Below are 18,692 nucleotides of genomic sequence, written 5' to 3'. Positions count from 1 at the left end.
TACCGTCTTTTTGGTGCATCCTTAGAGTATTCCAACACGTCGAAAATACTGCGGCGGAAAGCATTGCACGAATTGCAAGACAGAAACCAACTGCCACATTTGAACAAGTAATCGCGGACACGCTGTTGTGATCTAAGCCCCACTTGCCGTCTGGCCTCATTACCCCCACAGAGAGTGATCCACAATAATGATCCACAACACCAAGAGCTGTCAGGCTGCAATAACGACGGAATGGTCTCCCCTCTCCAATGTCTCGTCAGGATGCACGCCTGAAGCAACACAACGAGGGTTGTTTCATCACCGACCACCGCTCGGACCCCCCTCAAACGTAGCACGGCCAATCACGCGTCCCCGCAACCCCCTACTAAGCCACCTCAGCTCAACCAGAACAACACGCAGTTCGGGCGGCAAGGTACATGAATCTTTTGGTGTTGCTGCACGTTTGAAAATTAGGCAGCAATGGGTCAATGCATTTCCGGCAACGTTGGCTGAGAGAACACCGCATCCTGCCGGTTTTGTCCGCTTTGGCAGCTGCCGGTATATAAGCAACTCATGAGTCTCGAAGCTTGGTTACAACCAACACCTGTAATGCGGCGGCAAGTTTTTTTTTTTTTTTGGTTCGAGGGTGGCTAGATAACGCAGACCATCGAGTAGGCTCTAAGCGATCAGCACAGGCCAAGCCGGTTTGCCCTACCACGATTTGCTCCGAGAAGGTGTGCGGGGTAAGTGATGTAGCTACCCACTTGGGCACAGTTTCTCCTAACCCTCAATGCCCCACCATAATTTCTTACTCCGTAGTACTCCGTATCTCCTCTACTGTGCGAAGACTACAGGATGTCACTCGCTCCACAGTTAGAATCTTAACTGATCATATGGTGCTCTGCATGGGATGAAGATAGAATCTTAGCTTCACGAGACTTGCTACTCCACCTAAAAGCAGTGCTTCACAAAGTCACGAGAAACACGCTTCTCTTCATTGGGTTAGATCCCTGCGAATGACTCAGCTATTGAGAATCCTCTTTCAGGTGAAAGTGGAATGCGGGGTTAATACAGGGATTATCAGCCAATGACAATGCAAAACGTCCACTTTCAGCGAAAGTGGATGAATCCATAGAGATGTATATCCGAAATATGCAGTCGATGGCCCTGTGCCTGCCCACTCATTAAACCAGTATTGGACGCTTTGGCGTCCCCAATAAAGATAAAATACACATTGTCTGGTCCGAGGAGATGCTCGGGCAGCTGAAAACATATGCAAGCCCAGTCACTGTGAATGAGATGCTGATTGGATAAGGACAATAAGCGGCGCCATGTCATGTGTCGAGACTCAGCCCCTCAAATTCTGTTATAATGCAACCAGTGAATCGCTCACCGTTTGAAAATACCATAAACATTCACAATTGAGGCACTCTTCTGTGCTATCTTGCCCCCTTTCGCTTTTGCACGCCAGACCCGCCCCTACACTGCTCGACAAAAATGGATATTTTCGCGGGGCCGACACCCCACAAACCACTTTCACCATCTGATCCATCAGAAATCAGACTCGTGAGGCTCTATCCAGCCGAATTCAAGGACCAGCCTCGCTGTGAGCTTGTGCACTACTCCCTGACGGAAGAAGAAAATCAGCCATACATTGCGCTTTCGTATACGTGGGGTGACCCCAACGGAACCAAGCCAATCTCCCTCAACGAGACTTCGTATCCAGCAACCACAAGTCTCTATTCGTTCCTTTCCTACACCCAGGCCATTCTGCTCACGATTCTTGAGGCCGTCCCACCAACACTACGCCACAAAGACCAACAAGTTTCTCTCCAAATGTTGGTCTGCGATATTCTAGAGGACAGAGAGTTTCCCCGGGGATTTTCCCCCAGTTCCGTAGGCGACATCAAGAAGCTTGTTGAGGCTAAGTTACGCGCGCAGCTCGAATACTGTCTCCCTGAGCAACCCGAAAAAGTGGACGAGCATATGGAGCAGTTGTACCGTGCGACGGATGAGCCTTCAGATGGCCACAAAAGCTATCTGGTTCTATGGATTGACGCGGTGTGTATCAATCAGCAAGACCGTGCTGAAAGAAGTCAGCAAGTCCGCCGCATGAAAGATATATACTCGCACACCATGAAGCTTTTGGTATGGTTACATCCCTCCGATCATGATCTTGATATGGGCCGCGCTTTTGACTGGATGGCTGACCGTGTGGATGATCTCGCCATCTGCCACCTTGCTCTTAAGTCGCCTCCAGAGGATCCCGAGTTACGAGAGGCAGTCGAGCGAACTCTGCTATCGGAAGCATTCCAAGGGCAGGCGCTCGTATCTCTGGGTGCAATAACGCAGCATCCCTGGTTTACCAGGGCTTGGATCATCCAGGAGATCTCATGTGCCAGTAAAAGGGCGTCAATCTTGCTCGGATACACGCCATTTTTTGGACGGATCTGACTAACCTCTGGGATTTCTGTCATGTCGTCAGCGAAAGGTATTCGGGAATGCAGCGCCGGCTGTTGGATTTGCGAGCGAGGAACTTGGGCATCTTACAAGAAGTCACGAATTTTTACAGAGTCGTGACGGACCGTCCCCGCGAACTCTTCGATGGACTTCTCAACCCTCTGGCACAGACACTCAGCATGCTTCTGCACCAAACCGCGGGGGCGTTCAAGTCAACCGATGCGCGAGACGTATTATACGCGCTCCTCGGACTTCTTGGGACGGACGATCTTCCCGCTGAGTTGGCACCTGATTACACGCTCTCCGTGCTCCAAGTGTTCCAGAGGTACACTATTTACTTGGCAACCAAAGGCGGGTTCATCGAATTCCTCGATACCTGTGGAAAGCAAATGTCCGGTGGGCCAAGTTGGGTACCCGATTGGACTTGTTTCCGACGTGGCGCTGTGGATGGCCTGGCTCCTGCCCGTGTGCCTCCGGATATGGTAGAAGTGTCTGCTGATGGAAGCCGCCTGCTTCTGTGGGGTGTTCAGTTGGGGAAGGTCGTCGACGTGATATCTCCTAACAGCGATGTGGCCAATATGGCAGATAGAGGTTACGAAGCCAACGACAAGCCAGACAACATCCGATTTTCCTACGTTGCTCGAGCATATGTAATGCTCAAAGAGAACTGCAAGAACCAGTGGGCTAAGGTCATGACTGACCTATCCTCAGATGACTTTGACGGCCACTGGACTAGATTCTGGGCTCCGATCTCGAAGGAGAGGCTGGACCTTGACGTTGTAGAGTTCATCGAGGGCAACAGCGACAACTGGGACGAAACCCACGGGGAAGGGGAGCTTCAACGCAGACTATGTCAAGTGAGTCGGGAGATCAAAAGGATCTGCAACGGAAGAATGGCGATATTGGACCATGAGTCGTGGTTCCCCTCGGGGGGGTTAGCAGACATTCTACAAACTGAGAAAGGCATTGAAAAGGGGCATATTTTATGTATGTTACAAGGGCTGAGGATGCCGTGCATGCTGTGCCCGACTCGGGGTGGGGACGGATTCCACTTTGTGAGCACATGTGGGCACACATCTTTCGGTCTGACTGATCCTGATGAGACCTTCTACTCAGATAACTTTGTTGAGCGAATTACTTTGGTTTGAAAAGCGCCTTGGTTCTCTGTCAAACTACGGGTAAATACAGGTACTAGGTGCATTTTCCAGCCCAGAGAGGGCCTATCTGGACTTTGGTGGCACTTAACTGAAGTCATTCTTTAAATAGATGATGTTCTGGATATTCTGGAAACCTACCGGAGATATGTCTGCGTCTATTGCCATTCAATACGGTGCTGTTAGGAATTTTTCTCCTACTTTTCATCCAACCTATAGCCCATCACCTAGAATAGCCGCAATTATATGGATCGGGTTGCTTCTGTCCCCTGAGTATCCCGTCCTTGTTTACGCCTACAATACTCTTGGCATTGTCAGGCCTAGTCTGGTAGCTTGCCTGTCAAAACCCGATCGAATTTCTTCCATCCGCTGCAAATATCCCCTGCCAAGATAGCATATAATTCATTTTCTTAGACCCCAACGCTAGAAGGAACATCTAACGTCAGAGCAACCTTCGAGCGCATTGAGAAGCAGGACCCGAGACCTATTCATGTCAGTCCTTGCCGTGTCCATGAAATATACATAAATGCCTTTCTTTCTATGCTTCGCTTCCATTCCCTGCCGATCTACTTCTTGGACGCCTCTCTCCAAGCATCTTGATTAGTTCGTTCCAACCCAAAGTGATATATCCTGTCACATTATCAGACTTCAGGTAGAACCTCCGATCATTCCGAGCTTGCCACAGCTGATGAAGCAGCTGATGAAGCTTGCCACAAGCTAATGAATCTTATCACAAAGCTGACAAATTCACCCCTATTCAGAAAGGCATAAAAGGACAGCCTTCAGACATTCATTTAGTTAGAAATCAAGAGCTTCTATGACTCCGTTTCCATCCCTGAATGTGACATATCCCATCAACTGCTTCCTCTTGGTAGCGACAATGTGAAACCCAAACAGTCCAAGGCCTGCCAATGCAGCGCTCTCAACAAGTCAAGTCAAGACAAGCCAGAGGTCTGGCTTGTCTTGACTTGACAACTTAGCGGTCTGTCTTGACTTGACTTGGCTTGACTTGATATCTTGTCAAGCCTATTCAAGCCGTGTTAGTAAGCAGGCCGGCCATCGTGAGCTCAACTGCAGACTGTCATCTACGGACAAAGCAGCCATCTAGAACAAGAGCCCGGCTTTATATCAGTGGATTCCGCCGCCAAAACTTCACACAAGTGAGCATCTCCATCGTCAGATCTTGGAGTGAGTGTCGCTGCGTGCCAACCAAGAGCTTGGCGAGGCTGAAGACCCTCTCACACTCGCACGCCGTCGAAGGTATGGATAGCAGATCGTACGCCATCCTCGCAAGCCGTGGAAAGTCCTTCTCTCTCTGCCGCCACCACTCGAAAGGATCCTCAACCGCCTCGTCTTCGTAGATAGGTTCTTCAAGATACTGTTTAACCTCGTCCCGGCTGGCCGGAGAGGGGCGTTGGGCGAGGTAGCTGTGCGCTCCGAGATGCGAGGACTTCATCTTCTTCTGTATCGGGGTCGGTTGGGTAGGCAGCTTATTGTAATCCCGGTCGAAGAATTGTTTAAAGCTGTCGACTATGCGGTTGGCTTGTTCCCCAGGAAGGTATTCGCGAATCCACTTATCCTTGAAGGCCGGATGTAGAATCATAGCCGTCCAGTAAGCAGGCGAGTCCTCTAGTAAATTAACGTATTTCTCGAGCTTGTAAATGGCGCACGTGATACAGCCGCGTATGGCTCTGAGATTCACGTCGGCGATCTCGGTTTTTGAGGGCGGATTTGGCCATCTCTCACGCCGCTGCCGTTGTGAGCCCTCCTCTTCTCCATCTTCTTGCTCGAGGACGTCTTCGGCGCCGGAGTCCTCTAACGCTACGGGTGGGTTGATCGATCCGACTGGCCGCCCCGGAAGGTCAATCACGGAATCCCGGTATTTGTGAGGTAAGCCCACGTTGCGCTGGGGTCGCTGAGATTGAGCAGCAGGTGGGGAAACAGGCGGCGAAGAGGGCGACGAGGAACCCTGTGAGGCAACAAAGCGTAGTGGCGCGTCGCCAACTCGGATCTCTCTCTCCGGCCCCTCGATCTCTGGCCCAGGGAAAACTCGGTCAGAGTCACTGTATTCGGCGAGCTGCTTGCGGAGGTGATCAACGAGGTAAAATAACGAGGCAGCGGCCTCGGCAAAGCGAGGCACTCGACCTGTCAAATTATTAGTTAACCAGTCGTAAAAGTTGGGAGAAAAACCTGCCTTCGAAATACTTAGTTAGCTTTTTAAACGGTAGTAGTACCTCAAGAGTAATTGCTAAGACATGCCAGTCGTCTTGCGAGAGGAGATATTCTTCCGGAATCCGCTTCGTTTTATCTGCATGGCGAGACATAACCGTTGTGTAGATCTCGATCGGGTCTTTTAATCGGAAAGCTCTTTCTACGGCAGTGAAAAAGGAATTCCATCGAGTATCGTTGTCTTGGAGGAGCATTAGTTGGCTAACTTCCCACAGGACTTCGCCGAATTCGTCGACTTCCTCCTCGCTAAGCTTCCCTTGCGCGTATTGAAGGAAGCCCTCTCGGCGTTGCGAAGACCTTCGGACCCAGCCTTGAAGATTGTGAATCCTGACGAATGCGCCTGTTGGCCGCCATTCTTCGAGGAAGTCGAGGATCTTTTGAAGGGCTGCTTGTTCCGCTGGTTGCGATTCGAGGCTCTTAAGCACGTCTTTGAGCTTCCCCTCGAGGTAACTCGTTGCGCCGAGGTTGTAGATGTGATTGGTACAGCGAATTCTACGCTCCTGCGGCTGAACGTCAGGTAAAAGAGCGGCGATAATTTCGTTGACTGCGCTGTCATTTGCGTCGGCGTTGTCGCACGTGAAATAACCTAACTCGTCTGCAGAGATCTCGTACTCCGAGAGTACTTCACGCAACGTTGGACCGATATTTTCACCAGAGTGCGCGCCGCGGAGCTGCCTCAATGCCAAAAGCGACGTCTGCGGTCTTTTTAACGCGTCTGTGAAGTGAACAGTCACGCCGAGAAGCGCGTGTTCTTGAGGAGAAGTCCAAAGATCGAAGGTGAGATGCTTCTTGTATAGAGAGGCGGCAAGCTTACTTCTCAATAGCTCTTTTTGCGACCGGTACTCTGCTTCTAACCACGATCGAATTGTAATGCCGCTGCGAGGCAAAAGCTCGTCAACGAGTTCTTCGTTCAACAAGCCGAGAAGCTTTCGAAAGTCAGGGTGTTCGACGGCCGAGAAGGGTATATCGGCATCTACAATCCAACGGAGCAGTAGATCCTTGAACAGCTCTGCCTTCGACTTCGGAATAGCTAACCGGTCTACGGCTTGCTTTTGCAAGTCGAGTACAGTTCGCTGGCGTTGACGCCGGCGAGGCGGCTCAGACTCTGTAGTCTCGCTGTCTACCTCGCCAACAAGAAGATGGTGATCTTTCCTTAAGTGCCTAAGCGCTCCGCTTGTGCCGCTGTTGACGAGGGCGTATAGCGATATTTCCTTCTTGTTATCACACTGGTTGCAAAGCCAGAAGTCTCCCGTCTCCCTATTTCCAACGATTTTGGTGAGCCGCCGGCCATACGGATCGATAGGTGACTTCCTCCCCCTCTTCTTCCTGTGTAGCCACTCGGTCGGCACGTAATCTTGGCGTTGGATCTTGATCTTGCTCATCAAGCTAACTTCGGTACGGATCTTGTCGGTGTCGATATCTCGGAGCTGGTCGGCAACGGACCGTCCCCCGCGAAAAGTAGCAAACGCGGTGCTTCCGGCTGCGGCGGATCTCGTGTTCAGGGTCGAGGGCTGGCTGGCCGTCTCGGTAACTGCTTCCGAGAGGGCGGTCACCGAAGAGGTATCGTCAATATCGGACATGATGACGGTGATGAGCGTGGTGCTCGGGGCTAACTTTTGGCCGTGCCAGCAGGATTTTTACCATCCAAGCCACCGTGGCTATGACCACCATAGGGTCCCTGCTTACCAAGCCGGTATCAAGACAAGTCAAGCCAGCTAAAAAAGCCGTCTTGATTGATAAGATGGTCATCTTGACTTGGCTTGACTTGACTTGGCTTGTCTTGTCTTGGTTAGGCTTGTCTTGTTGAGAGCGCTGTGCCAATGCATATGTCACTCCACTCAAAACCGCAAAGATAGTCCAGAAAAGCCTTCGCGTAGCCTGATCTGTCTCTAAGCTGAAAGCATCCATTCCAAAGAACGTCTATTACGGAACCGTCAATTAAGGTCATGCTGTAGAGTGAGTAACTTACTGCAGCGAATGTCGGGGAAGAAAGACAATCGTGACGACCGTGAACACTAACAGATATCTATTCAACTCGAAGCTCTTCTGAGCTTCCTTTAGAGACTTTTGTGCGGCAGTAACAGACTGCACGTTAAAGAGCTATCCACTGTAAGCTACAAAGTGCTTCTTGTTAATTGGTACTACTCACCCCACTTTGTAGACTTTTGACTTCGTTTGTTGTTCTTTCCAGTATCTGAAGGATTCTCGCTCGCGCCTCGCGTTGTCGTTGACTGACCATTTTCCAGTTATGGTCCAGATTCGTTTTCGTGTCTTCCTTATCTTGGTTATATTCGTAGCCTAGCCACTGGTCGCCAAAAAGTACGGTACGGCTGTAAACAGCTAGTTCGTCGAGATATATCTGCGCAGATCGCACAGTGTCTGAGAAATTGAAACATTGCAGAGCTTTGAAGTATAAAACGGCAGCATCGTCCTTAGTATCGAGAACCAGTCCCCTGAGTCGTTTCCCATTGTTAAGGACCTCAGGCTTCATTTCTTAGCACTGTTTGGGTATGATATATATATAGGCGTACCTTGAGAAGTACCAACTTGTCGATCGCCTTAATCGTCAGCTTCCAATTCTCTTCCCATGAGTCGATAAATGCGCATAGCTGTAATTGGAACATGGAGACGCCAGTACAGAGTCCTGCAAGCTCTAGTCCGTACTCTCGTCATGGCGTTTGAGCTATCAGGTCACCACTGATGTTGCTATCCTGCGTTTTAAAAAGTGTGTCACTAGCTACTCTTTGACCTACATGATCCCGAATAGAAAGTAGACCGAAGTGGCCGAGGATATTCGTACGAGCAAGGAACTTCGTACGACCAAAGGGAAGCATATTGAGACCCACTGAGTACCGTTTTTCGATGAGTCTGATGCTCGAATCGTCATAGAAGCCTTCAAATGTCACCTCTTCACGAAGACATCGCAAGCCCGGGTCTGTCTTTTGTGATGATATAGCAGTATCAGTGACGACGAAGCAGCGCATGCGATGTGTATCCCAAGAGTCTCGATCCAGATGCCCGTTCGAGACCTTATTGAGATCTGTCCCATCCTTTTGTCTGGCGGTTGCTCGCGCCACTCTGCAACATAATACTCTAAGAACTGAGGCTTCCAATGAAGGTCTGGTTCAATAAAGCAGATAATTCCCACGGTGTTTTTATATTCAATCACGTTATTCATATGGAGCGAACTGGCTTATGTTAGGACCTTGTTCTTCCAATATGCACATCCTATAGCGCTTACACAAAAATGCCGCCTAATTGCTCTGCTGCCATTGGTGAAATCCCTAATTTATGTATGATCATATGATCCTTAACTTTATCTGACGATAATGTGAAGTGCGGCATTCCAGAAGCTTCGACGCAGACATTACACTTGAACGCAGTATGAATAGCTAATCCGGGAACTGGTCGTACCTTCTCACGAGGGGTAGCCAGCTCTTGGAACGAGCAAAGTTCATATGTGTTAAATCGTTCCACCAAGGTTTGACAAGCGACTCTAGTGATTCAGTGTAATTTGTTTAGGTGGCTATAGAATGACTTTTGCCCTGGTTGGATCATTGATTCGCATGCGATGCAAATAAGGATCTGATACTGAGCATCATAGAGAAATCCATCTGCAAACTCAGTTTGGTCGTTGTCGTGACAGGAAACGGTATTGCCAATCCTAATTTTCTTTGACGCTCGGTCTCGGCCGTAGGTTCTGCTGACCTTTTATTGCAGATCTTACTGGCCAAAGCGGCGTTTACACCGGTAGATTCTTCTTGCGAACGAAGGCAACGTTCTTCGTAATAATGTCTACTCCATTCTTGCCAAATATCTGATAAGCGGCGATACATCTCCAAAAGCTCCGGTTGAAGTCGTTCCAGAACAGCTCTATCGATAGCATACGTGGTCAGGAGCATGCGAGGATGATGACCAGCTCCCGCCGCAAACATACGCATTGGATCAGCCGCGCTAGAAGGGTAGTAGAAATTCGACTTCTCAACTAGCTTTATTAGGTACCTTTTGGCGATTGCTAAAGCAGCTTGTCTATACAGCGACAATATCCAGGGCGTGACTAGGTCTCGGGTCCTGCTTCTCAAGATGCCCGAAGCTTGCTCCGACGATAGATGTTTCCTTCTACTATTGGGGTCTAAGAAAAAGAATTCTCTACTATCGTGGCGTATCGTATGCATCTTACTGGCTAGAAATTCCCAGACCGGACGAATAATAGCGAGATACTTCAAGAGGCTGAGGCTAAGATCTATAGGAATATAGCAGATGATGTAAAATGCATAATAGTTGGATGCCCGGGCCTTGTTGTAACTGATAATAATGATCATTCTTCTATCGTAGAAAAACATATTGTGTATAGATAGCTTCGAGTTTAGGTATTAAATACTAGTTACTTTGGTGCCTCAGCCAGGCAGACTGGCTTTAAAGTGAATTGCTGTAAAAGCGGATTTGTTGAGCTTGATACCAGCACTTAGATACTTGTGACAAGTCTCTGCGTTCCAGTGTCCGGATTTTATGAAAGCTGTACCATGGAATAATGACTTCTGAAGCCTATAGAGGAGCGTCTTCTATATATCTGTCAGGTTATTCTCGATTTTGTCAATAAATGACTAGCCTGCTTTTCAACACATTAAATCGTCTCGAATAGCAGAAACGTCAATATCCGGTTGCCATCCTAATAGCATCTCGTCTACCTGCTCTTGTACTATTGCTACGGCTTTGTGATGGGTCTCACAGAACTCTGACAACAGGACTTTTTTATTGTCACCAATTGTAAATGATCGGCCGTCCGGAGCCTAAGTTAGGTTACCTGGCACTCCCTCTCGTTTCACAATAGATTTCGCGAATGCTTTCAGTTCGATCAACTCTCCAAATGGTGTGTAGCAACCCCGCAGAAGATATTTGCAGCGGATGGAAGAAATGCAATCGGGTTGTGACGGGTAAGCTGTCCGACTAGGCCAGACAATGTCAAGAGTATTGTAGGCGTAAAACAGGGACGGCGTACTCAAGGAACAGATGCCGCCCGATCCACATGAGTGCGGCTAATCTAGGTGATGAGCTATGGGCTGGATGAAAAGCAAGGGACGACCCCTGGATGCCTAAGACAGCAGCATATTGAATGATAATAGACGCAGACATATCTCCGGTAGGTTCCTGGTACGTCCAGAACATCATCGATAGTTGAAAAATGGCTTCGGATAAGTGCAACCAAAGACCAGATGGAAGAGAGAATGTCGAATTTATAGATAACTCATCTTCATCCTTCATATCGTAATATTTATCGTTTTCGTTGAAATGATTCTCAGTCTCGACTCGGTCGTATTCGCCGATATACTCATCATCAGCTTCAACACCATCGTCATCTTCATCTTCATCTTCATCTTCATCTCCATCATCATCATCGCTAGATTCATCCTCATTTCCCTTATGTCCTTCGTCCAGATTCCAGTTAGAGCTTTCAGCCTCCCGCTGAAGAAGAGCAACCAGATATAGTATATGACGCATCATGGCAGTTTCATCGCGTCCGAGTCGTAAGTTGTAAATGTCCTGCTGCTGATATGTTTCAAAATGTTGAACTCTAAACATATAACAAATGAACCTTTTCCATACATCAATATATCTTTTTAGGCAGTTCACAACTTTAAATTCGTGGGGCTAAAAGGTATCTTTGCAGTAGGTATTCAGCCAGCATTGAGATCTGTATGAAGTCTTGGCCAACGTGAAACTGGCTCGATCAACCATGATGTCAATACCACGGAGTATAACTCGTAGTTGGGCTTCTACAACGGCCGGACTTCGGAGTGCTGTATCGTGCCATTGGCCCAACAGATAATCTTCGTTCCATGCTGGCTTGGGCTTCCTTGCCGTGGCCGCAATGATCCCAAGCGGTCGGTTATGAAATAAGCGAGGCCATCCTGTATGCTGTAGCCATGGAGTTGTTTCATTCTGCTCGACATCATGACCATCAGCCTGGTCATGGAGCTTTGGAGGCCACATGTTTAAAGATAGTCAGGGTAGTCAATACTTCATGGTAAAAGTGGACGACTGACAAGATCAAGAGTCAATTAAGGAGGGAGAAATCTTGGTTGCAAACATACTGGTGTCGGTAGAGCCCTTGCTAAATTACTACGATGCGGTCACGAAACACGCGCGGTCAAAGATATTAATTTATACGTAGGCGCTCAGGAGGTAATATCGCTTTGCGCCACCAAAGTAAAGCTACCTGCGAAGGTTGCGACGAAGGAACGAACCAGCCAATGAGAAGGTTTATCACGCACTTTTAATCAAAAAAACCGGCGGGGGATCGAAAACACTGTCCCTCTTTCAGTGAAAGAGGAACTAGCAGGGGTATAAGCCAATGAGAGGTGGTGGATTTCCTCTTTCACTGAAAATGGGACGGACAATAAGGATGTAGTAAGGTCAAGCACCACGGTTACTTGAACTGTTAAGCCTAGCGGTTAAAAATAGCCTTCCGCAACCCGTGGAATTCTCATTTGGAACGGTTCCGTCGCTGATGCCCTGAGACATCACAAGGTCAAGCGATCTACTAACTAAGAATTTTATGTGGTTCACCATTGGTGAAAACCCAACTAGACTTAGGAGCAAAGAGTTGACAAAAACTATTCACTGTGCCTAACTTCTACATTACAAGATCTTGGAACATCGAAAATGCCTCTTCCCCCTTTATTTCTGCCCTCGTTGTGGTATTATCACACTTGCAAGTTGTTAACCTCGTCGTCGCTCTGTCGTCCGCTGGCCAATCAGAATTTCGTGGTCGGTGCAATGCTCGAGCAGCAGCTTGACCATGGTCTCATGTCCCTTCTAGGTGGCCCGCGATAGAGGTGTCGGCCTCTCGTTATCCTTCGACTCAAAGTCGGCCGGCCCCCTTGTCAAGCAGCTGGACGACGGCCTCGTGCCCGTTCCTTGCGGCCCAGCACAGGGGTGTCCGGCTGTCGGTGTCCTTCGAATTTAAGTCGACGCCATCCTTAGTGAGCAGCAGCTTCACCACCTTGGAGCGCCCGCATGCTGCGGCTATCGAGAGTGGCGTCCGACCTTCGCTGTCCTTGTGGTCAGGATCGACCCCATCATTCCTGAGTAGCAAATCCACCACCATCTCATGCCCATTCCTTGCGGCCCACCATAGTGGCGTTCGATGATATTTATCCTCAGAGTTTACATCGATAGCATCCTTTGTGAGCATCAATGCTACCACCACCTCATTCCCTAGAAATGCGGCCCAAGATAGTGGCGACCAACCGCTAGAGTCCTTAGAGTTTGGGTTAACGTCGTCCTTTGCAAGTAATAACTTTACCACCGCCTCCCTTCTGAGCTCTCGGCTGGGTGTCAGCCGGAATTCTCGGTCACTAGGCTCCCGGTGGGTTATGTCCTCTAAGAGCCTCACCACAGCTTCAAGCCCGTCTCGTGTAGCCCATAACAGTGGCGTCCCACCATAACGGCTGTCCTTAGAGTCTGGCTCCAGGCGGTCATGCTGGAGTAGCAGCCCCACCACTTCCTCATGCCCTTTCTCTGCAGCCCATGACAGTGGCGTCCTGTATTCGGTATCCCTGGAGTTTGAGTTGACATCATCCTTTGCGAGCAGTAACTCCACCACCGCGGCGTAACCGTTCTTTGAAGCTAATGACAGCGGTGTCTGACCATTTTTATCCTTAGCTTCATGGTCCACGCCATGATTCTTGAGTAACAGCCCCACCACTTCCTCATGCCCTTTCTCTGCAGCCCATGACAGTGGTGTCCGGCTATATTCGGTGTCCCTGGAGTTTGAGTTGACATCATCCTTTGCGAGCAGTAACTCCACCACCGCGGCGTAACCGTTCTTTGAAGCTAATGACAGCGGTGTCTGACCATTTTTATCCTTAGCTTCATGGTCTACGCCATGATTCTTGAGTAGCAGCCCCACCACTTCCTCATGCCCTTTCTCTGCAGCCCATGACAGTGGCGTCCTGTATTCGGTATCCCTGGAGTTTGAGTTGACATCATCCTTTGCGAGCAGTAACTCCACCACCGCGGCGTAACCGTTCTTTGAAGCTAATGACAGCGGTGTCTGACCATTTTTATCCTTAGCTTCATGGTCCACGCCATGATTCTTGAGTAGCAGCCCCACCACTTCCTCATGCCCTTTCTCTGCAGCCCATGACAGTGGCGTCCGGCTATATTCGGTGTCCCTGGAGTTTGAGTTGACGCCATCCTTTGCGAGCAGTAGCTTCACCACCACGGCCTTCCCACGTGTTGCGGCTATGGAGAGTGGCGTTCGCCCTCCGGTATTCCTGCAGTCCGGATTAACGCGATTATTTCTTAGTAAGATCCGTACCACCGTCGCGTGTCCGGAATCTGCTGCCCACCATAGGGGCGTCTGATCATACTTGTCCTTGGAATCCGGGTCGACGCAATCCTTTGCGAGCAGTATACCAGCGACCGTATCCATCCCAACACGTGCCGCCCATGACAGCGGCGTCTGACCGAAATCATCGTCTTTAGCGTCCGGATCAACTCTGTTGTTCATAAGGAGCAGTTTTACTACTTCCTCCGCCCCCCTCTCTGCGGCTAGCGAGAGCGGCGTCCGGCCGAACCTGTCCTTGAAATCTGGAATCACGCCGTCCTTGCGGAGCAGGAGCTTCGCCATATCCTTGCGGCCAAATATTATAGCCTGTGACAGCGGAGTTATGTAGGTACGTGGTTCCCAAGAGTTCGGATCGATGCCATCCTTTGCGAGAAGCAGCTCCACAACCCCCTCATGCCCATATACTATCGCTCCCAATAGGGGCGTCCAACCCTCTCGGGTATCCTTGGAGTTTAGGCCGATGTCGTCCTTCGCTAGTAGCAACTCCACCACTGTCTTATGCCCTTTCCATGCGGCCAGTGATAGCGGTGTTTGACCATTTTGATCCTTCGACTCGGTATCGGCTCCCTTATCAAGCAGCAGTTTGACGACGGCCTCGTGCCCATTCGCGGCGGCATACGATAGCGGTGTTTGACCATTTTGATCCTTCGACTCGGTATCGGCTCCCTTATCAAGCAGCAGTTTGACGACGGCCTCGTGCCCATTCGCGGCGGCATATGATAGCGGCGTTCGACCCAAACTATCTTCCAAATCTAGTTCATGGTCATTCGAGAGGAACTCATTCGTTGCTTCTTCAATCCCAAAGTATGCCACTAAGTGCAGCCCAGTCATTTGCCTTGGAACGTTTTGACTGTATTCCCCTGTCCATGGCCACTTTACAGCCATTAGTGCTTGGCTTGATGACTCGACTTTTGTGTCAGATTCAAGAAAGCTAATGACCTCCTGGCATAGAGTTGGAGCCTCACGAGCATGATTGCCCCAGTGGTGTGCAGAGTAGTCGTAGAATGGGTTCAGCCTTATACGCTCTTCGAATTCTTCATCTGTCTGACAGAACCCGCTCTCAAAGACATCGAAGGACAAGTAGGTAACACAAGTAGTTGTGATGTCGGCTTCTGCATTCGGGAACCATGTTTCTCGGCTTTTGTCGAAGTATTGCTGCGTCGTGTAGTGGACTAGTCGGATGGTGCCGCTTTGTTTATCGTTCGTGACCAGGCCAGCACACACCAAGACCATGCATTCAATACCTGGCAAGTTATCCTTGTCCAGCTCCATCTCGCCCACTTCTACTGCAAGGGCATGCTGAAGCTCTACTGTGGTAAGCGGCCTCTTTGCGCAGGTGATCCATGATAGAATCTGCTTAGCAAGCTTTCGGTGGCCTGCCACCTGTGATTCGATACGCTCCATCACCGTATCGTACGCATGGTTGTACGCATCCGATCCGCTCGGCAGCTTCGCAAGAGCCATGCGGACGGCTTTAACGGATGTGTTGCCGATCAGAGACTCAAGATGAAGCTGAGCAAGGAGAAACCTGAGCACATTAGCGTCCTGTCTTATCTTCGCGAAGAGGCCACCTACATTCCCTGGACCGAGTTGACTATCCCGTTCTTGACCTCCTCTTGTAGCTCTGGACTACGACGGACGAAAGCTGGCAATCGTAGCATGTGGGCATCGAGATATCTCCGCACATCCTCTTCTGTAGCACGGATTTCCAGTGAGATGCCGTTTTCGAATGTGTCAGCGATCTCCGGGATCTCCGGAATGAACCTCGAAGTCGCAAAGACGTTTGCCCCGGACTTAGCTTGAAGCTTGAAGACCTCCACTATGAATTTCGTCAGACTGCCATCGGATACTCGACATTCATCGAGTGCGTCAATGAGAATAAAGACTCTTAAATAGAGTGCGGCGACTGATTGGAGGATACTCGATATTTCATCGAATGACGGTCGCGACTGCTTGTTCCTGTGCTTGTCGTGGAGTGATTTAACACCATCTGGGAAAGTCGGCCGGCCCCGAGTCAGCTGCTTAAGGAGGCTCATCAGTAGGCCTTCGGCCGTCTGCTCGTCTTGGCGCTGGAAGTTGCAGTAAATATACGCAATACCCATATTCGGGTCATTTTGGGACCGATCTTGGAGGTTCTTGACGACGATCGAAGTGAGAATTGTCTTTCCAGCGCCAGGAATGCCAGGACAAAACAGTGTCTGGCCTCTGGTCTTGACCCAGCTCTGGAACTCTTCTGTGTCCAAGAGCCATTGACCTGTTCCTGGCTGCCATCGATCAAAGAAGTAATTCTGCTGAGGAGCGTAGTCGATTGGTGTGAGCCACTTCATGAGAGACTCTTGCTCTTGATCATGTTGTTTTTGGACGAGTTCACCAATGCCAACTTGAACATCTGCCGTAAGAATAGTGTTAATATTTGCATTATGTTATGGACTAGTTCGACTGACCAGATATGACTTCGCGGATCTTCTTCTCCGCCTCGATCCTGTTTGGAGCAATACGGTATAGTAGATCTTTGGCGTATGCCGCAGCTGTCATTGCAGCATATCCTTGCCAATCTTTGTTTTTGTGCGAGTCAGAGTAGTCGCAGATGCCACGAATAACCAGACACGGAAAGTGGTTCATCAAACCAGCCGCTTCCATCTCGAAGCAGAGAACGTCTTTCTTTGCTGCAAGTATATCCCGAATCATAGCGTCCTTCATTAGCCTATCCGCCGAGGCGATTAGACCGTAGTGGATCGCTGGATTATCTTCGTCTTCGGTCCGTTCGACTCTCATTATCACGGTTGATGGATCATTGCCACACGCTGTCGCACAGCTAGACTCGTCATTTTGCGGGTGAAGCATCCCAGGCTGATACAATCGATCAGTGCTTTGTTCCGGTCTGCTGTATTTTTTCCGTAGTCTCGGTTTCTTCTCAAAAATCGCGTTCATGGATTCTTCAAATTGATGCCCTTCGCTCTCATACTGCGCCATGAGTCCGTTCACCGCTGCTCTCAGAACCGTGGGCGGCTGGTTTAAGAATCCCGTCTCTTGGAATTCCTGGTTCTGTATGGTCTTTCCGAAGTCGTATTGGAACACACCACTCTTCCCGTTGCCAGAAGCACTGACTACGACGTCCCCAAGACGGATGTCATGCTTGGGACTCGGTGCACCACCACCGATGCCGACCATCAAGCCGATTCTAACGTTGGGAAAACTGTGAAGCATGTCCTTCGCGACGCCGGCAGCGGACGATATGCCGTATTCGCCGTGGGGAAGGACTGCAATGACGACATTGTGTTTCCCAACCCTGCCCAGAGTATAGTCGTTGTTGTCGTGTGTGGACACAGATTCAGGTCCTTCGTGCTTTTCGTCGAGAAAGGCTTGGGCAGCAACATACTCAGTTGCAAGGGCGCAAATCCAGCCAACTGTATAGTCGCGAGGATTAGACATAGTGAGCATTGCCTTGTGAGGATCTTTGCGGTGTTGGCATTTGTGCGATGGTAGATTCTCGGAATATATTTCCTCGCCAAGCGGCAAATATATAGTTCTACCAAACTCACAGTATCAATGATAACGCGCTAAAGTAGCACCAAATCAAAAACCGAAATAAGGTGCTTGCTGGCGGTCTTGAGGTTCAATAGAACAGTTATCGTGGCATAGTACACGATACCAGCCGGTTCATGGAAGTGCCAGATGATGTCCAAATGAAGCCGGCCAAAAGCGGGGCATATGTGGGCCTCTACAAGCATTCTCAAGACGGCATGTGCCAAAACGCCACCGCAGCGAAGTGAGCTCATGATTACTCTGAATTTTTAGTACCAGGATGTACAGGTAGGTCTTTGTACCTTGTCCTGACCTCAAGGCTACAGGCCAGCTCATCTGTGAGAGGCTGACCGTGAAATAAAGCAACTCCCCGCAAGCCAAAAGCCACGGCGCCCTGCACCAGTACGCGCTGGCGACGTACTTCCAGGCCTGCTGTGATTGTCACGACGAAGCAAGTCTGTTCTTCCTTCGTCACTTCCTTGTCTGATTGTTGGTGATACGCCATGTCCAGGGACAGTTGCCAACGCTGCCCAAATTTATTTGTGCTACAATGGAAGAAAGGTAGGGTATCACAGTTGACGAGGGATTCTGACGTGCGTTGAAGCTCTCAATTTCTAGATGAATAGCTGAAGTTGGTCTGCTTTATACTTCCTTGAATGTGTGTGTATTCGTCAGCTGTGACGAAGCCTGTGACGAAGCCTTCCTCACGATCTGTTTCATCCAAGTTTGATCCTTCTTGGTCAGATAGCCCGTGTGTCAGAGCTGCCTTGGTCATACGATGCGACAAAGCTTCTCAAGTCGTTGGATCGACATGGTCGTTCTATGAGAGCTGGATCCTGAGGAACCTCGCATTAGCTGGCTTCACGGACATTAATGAAATAGTCATCAACGTATGTTACTATCCTTAGTCTGAGGATCGTCACGAGAGAGAAGTAGGGAGGTGGTTTAATATCGGGCTTTCTCAAGGTCTCTCAGCTCCATCATGCTCCCCC

At 49.6% G+C, this 18,692-nt stretch overlaps 3 protein-coding genes across 3 annotated transcripts; all 3 read right to left on the bottom strand.

The window, feature by feature from the left end:
- Positions 1–4,716: 4,716 nt before the first annotated feature.
- MRS44_018306 (uncharacterized protein) lies at positions 4,717–8,313 on the bottom strand (the record flags this gene model as incomplete). The annotated part of the gene is made up of 5 exons (XM_065616501.1): positions 4,717–5,787; positions 5,828–7,435; positions 7,509–7,742; positions 7,792–7,848; positions 7,972–8,313. 5 exons carry the CDS (start codon positions 8,311–8,313, stop codon positions 4,717–4,719), a joined length of 3,312 nt encoding a protein of 1,103 aa, XP_065472573.1.
- A 2,471-nt stretch (positions 8,314–10,784) lies between these two features.
- MRS44_018305 (uncharacterized protein) lies at positions 10,785–11,813 on the bottom strand (the record flags this gene model as incomplete). The annotated part of the gene is made up of 2 exons (XM_065616500.1): positions 10,785–11,394; positions 11,536–11,813. The coding sequence occupies 2 exons, from the start codon at positions 11,811–11,813 to the stop codon at positions 10,785–10,787; spliced, it is 888 nt and encodes a 295-aa protein (XP_065472572.1).
- An 871-nt stretch (positions 11,814–12,684) lies between these two features.
- Positions 12,685–17,607, bottom strand: MRS44_018304 (uncharacterized protein; the record flags this gene model as incomplete). Its single annotated transcript, XM_065616499.1, has 3 exons — positions 12,685–15,703; positions 15,751–16,564; positions 16,620–17,607. The coding sequence occupies 3 exons, from the start codon at positions 17,605–17,607 to the stop codon at positions 12,685–12,687; spliced, it is 4,821 nt and encodes a 1,606-aa protein (XP_065472571.1).
- Positions 17,608–18,692: the final 1,085 nt, after the last annotated feature.

This window comes from Fusarium solani (assembly GCF_023522795.1).
Source record: "Fusarium solani strain SB1 chromosome Unknown bctg00000015, whole genome shotgun sequence".
Taxonomy (NCBI): domain Eukaryota; kingdom Fungi; phylum Ascomycota; class Sordariomycetes; order Hypocreales; family Nectriaceae; genus Fusarium; species Fusarium solani.
The sequence above is the reverse complement of the archived record's forward strand: the minus strand, read 5'-3'. Positions and strand labels throughout refer to the sequence as shown.